This window comes from Carlito syrichta, unplaced genomic scaffold (genome assembly GCF_000164805.1).
Source record: "Carlito syrichta isolate Samal-C Ts95f unplaced genomic scaffold, Tarsius_syrichta-2.0.1 Scaffold89693, whole genome shotgun sequence".
Taxonomy (NCBI): domain Eukaryota; kingdom Metazoa; phylum Chordata; class Mammalia; order Primates; family Tarsiidae; genus Carlito; species Carlito syrichta.
In genome coordinates, this window is record NW_007033789.1 from 103,354 (window position 1) to 106,795 (window position 3,442).

At 44.2% G+C, this 3,442-nt stretch overlaps 1 protein-coding gene across 1 annotated transcript in view; it reads left to right on the top strand.

Annotated features, from left to right (window-relative positions):
• The window catches only part of STAB2 (stabilin 2), a 139,393-nt gene that overhangs the window by 99,617 nt on the left and 36,334 nt on the right, over nucleotides 1–3,442 (top strand). The window contains exons 37-38 of the mRNA XM_008058203.2: nucleotides 1,310–1,429; nucleotides 2,502–2,549. Coding sequence (XP_008056394.2) covers nucleotides 1,310–1,429; nucleotides 2,502–2,549 — 168 coding nt within the window. The remainder of the gene's footprint in view (nucleotides 1–1,309; nucleotides 1,430–2,501; nucleotides 2,550–3,442) is intronic.

Sequence of the window (3,442 nt, forward strand, 5' to 3'; positions counted from 1 at the left end):
GGGCTCAGTGGCTCAGTCTGTAATCCCAGCACTTTGGGAGGCCAAGGTGAGTGAATTGCCTGAGCCCGTGGGTTCGAGACCCCCCTGGGCAACTTGGCGAGACCTCTGGGTGACAGAGAAAGACTCCAATTCAAAACAATAGGTGAATTGAAATGATGAGTCTGTGGCCAAAGAGAGCAGGATGCTTGACATAGGAGCAGTCAGTCCACTTCGATGCTGATTACAAAGTGGGTGGTCAGAGGGGTGGAAGCAGGGGTGGAGGGAAGCCATTGGCAGGGGTGTTGGCATGCCAAGTAAGGAACGACAATGACCCAGGCGCCACCATGAGGCCTGCAGAGGAAACATTGGTGGGCACTGAAGATACCATGGCTTCCAGGGAACTCGGGTGTTTAAAGGGTGACAGAGGAGAAATGATCGGAAGTGGCATTGCGCTGTGAGAAAGACCCTCCTGACCCCAGACCACGACATGCGGGGGCAACAGAGGGAGGCAGAGTGTCACCTGAGGGGGGCAGGGAGGGCGAGACTGCCCGAGATAGACACCTCTGCAGGTCAAGGTGAGGAGAGGTGAAAATGGCGGCAATTCTCTGATGAGGGAGTTTAGGAAGCACAGGGTGGTTTTGTAAGGGTGAGAATGGGAAGGGTAGGACATGGGGTCAGACAATGCGTGCACAAGCAGCATGGAGGTGAGTGGGCATGTGGTGAGGGGTCCTAAGGTGCCAGCTTTCAACCGCACTTCGGCTTTGCCTGTATTTTAGGTCTCTGCCCATCTTCCAGAATGCATAAGCTCTTTGAGGGCAGGGACAATGTGGTCTATCTGCTTTATACCGCCTGCCTTCTATCTGAGTGTATTACCTTCCTATAATCAGACCAGAGGTAAACTTGCAGCTGGAAAGTATCACACAAGATTGGTACCTTCCTAATTAATGCGGAGAAAGTCCAGTTTGGCAACTCTGGGCCCATCTCTGTCAGGCTGGAAATCTGCTCAGAGGGTCCTGCCACCTTAGAATGCAAGGCTGGGTGAAAAGATGTCCCCATGACCACAGGGAATTGGAAAGCAAGTTCAGGAAAAGGACAAATAATACAAACTACCCCTCCTCCCTTCACCTTGGGGAGGTGAATCTCCTCTTTCTCTCTAATTTACTTTCTAAATAAACTATCTTCCCTAATCTAAATAATAATAATAATAATAGTAATACAAAGTAGTCAAAGTATGAGAGCGAGACAAAAAATAAATTTCAACACAGAACGGGCAGAGCTGGCAAGCTAACTGGTCTAATCCCCATCCTCTGCCTCTTGGCAATTTTATCAGAAAAATGGCGGCTGTAGTGAATTTGCCATCTGCAATTACACTGGCACAGAAGAAAGGACGTGTACTTGCAAGCCAAACTATGTCGGAGATGGATTTACCTGTCGTGGCAGTATCTATCAGGTAACTCAAGGCATGTTTCCTTAAGGTAAACTTGACTTCCCTAAATGTGCTAAGAATCCAGCTAGCTAAGGAATATTCAAGAGCTTTGCAAAATATGAAGCTCTGTAAAAACATGAAAAGCAATTTGTACATAAATTGGCAATGTAAAGAAATGTTGTCTATCCATGGGATTCATTTAACCTGGGCAGAGAGTTACGTAGCCATGAAGATCAACTGACAGTTCTGGAGTCAGAAACACCTGGGATTGGATTCAATTCTGCCAGTAACACTGTGACTTTGAGCATATTACAGCCCCTCTCTGTGTATCCATTTTCTAATTTGTAAAAGAAAATAATAATGCTACCAGTCCCATCTGGTAGTTCTAACAATTAAATGAGATCATGTGTGTAAAAGACAGAGTACACAATAGCTCAGAGGCCTTACTATGACATGGATTGCCATGTGTGTATGTGTCCGTGTGTGCCTGTGCACAATACTTGTACGTGTGTGTCGTGTGTATGTGTGTGTGCGTCCACCCACGCACCTGTACTGAGCACAGAGGATGAGGTGGTATGATATATTTGCAGGTTTCTGCCTACTATAAAGTAAACTCAATTATTTAGTTTAAAGTACTGAGAGTATTCTGGCTGATCAAATATTCTTGTCAATAGACCAGCCAAATCTGCCATTTTTCAAAATATTTGAACTTTTGTATTTTTTTTTTTTGTAGCAATCGGTTCTCGCTATGTTGCCCAGGCTGGTCTCAAACTCCTGGCCTCAAGCAATCCTTCCACTTCGGCAACCTGAAAATTTTTGAACTTTTAAAGTACAGGTGCTTCTGGAAAGCACTGAACCTTCCTTTGATAAATCAGATGGCAGTTCCAGAAAGGTTGTGGAACTCAGTGTGTCCCTGTGGTCATTCTGGACATTCACCATAAGCCTGTCAATGAGGCCCCCAAAAGACCCACTGTTGCAGCTTTCCAGTGGAAGGGGTGGCAGATACAACCTTAGAAAGACCATCCTGCGACAACTCTGTGCTACTCCTGTGTATAATTCACAGGCATTAAGCAAAGCTACCTTGTTTTGTTTGCAGGAGCTTCCCAAGAACCCAAAAACTTCCCAGTATTTCTTCCAGTTGCAGGTAAGAATACATGTGTCTGTCCAGCCAGAAGAGCTCAGCCTCAAGCCAGATACAGGATAAGCCTGTAGTTTCCAGAGCTGGTAAGGGCAGAAGAGAGTCAGGACCCCGGAACTCTGGAATTTTCTACATAAGAATGTAGTATATGAAAAAAAATCCCCTCACACCAGTGAAGAAAAAACATGTTACCAGGGCAACTCGTTAACACTTTGAGTGAAAATTATTGAGTTGATCTTTCTACTCATCGTATATCTGAATCAGTTCCAGATGTATTGAAGAATAAAATATTAAAAGCTAAAGGAATAAAATCATTAAAAACTAAAAGAAGGCTGGGCATGGTGACTCAAGCCTGTAATCCCAGCACTTTGGGAGGATGAAGTGAGGGGATTGCCTGAGCCCACGAGTTTGAGAACGGCCTGGGCAACTTGGCTAGACCTCATCTCTACAGTAAATCCAAAAAATTAATCGGGCATGGTGGTGCGCACCTGTAGTTCTGGCTACTTGGAAGACAGAGGCGGAAGGATCACCGGAGCCCAGCAGGTTGATGCTGCGGTGGCCGTGAGTGTACCACTGCACCCCAACCTGAGCAAAGGAGTGAGACTCCAACCCCCCCAAAAAACTAAAAGAAAATATATTCCTAGTAACCATATGGTCTTAGAATTGCAAGAAGACAATTGTAACAGTTAAGTAAATCATCATAATTTTAAAATTTGTATCATTACACCAATTATGTAACTTATTAGTCTATGGAAGAGACACCAGAAAAGAATACCTAAAAATCATACAAGCTGCTTCAAGTGGTGGAATTATGGGGTAGTTCTTACTTTCTTCTTTACAATGTATTTTCAAAATCCTGAATACAATAAGTATATGTTAATTTTTTTTTTTTTTTTTTT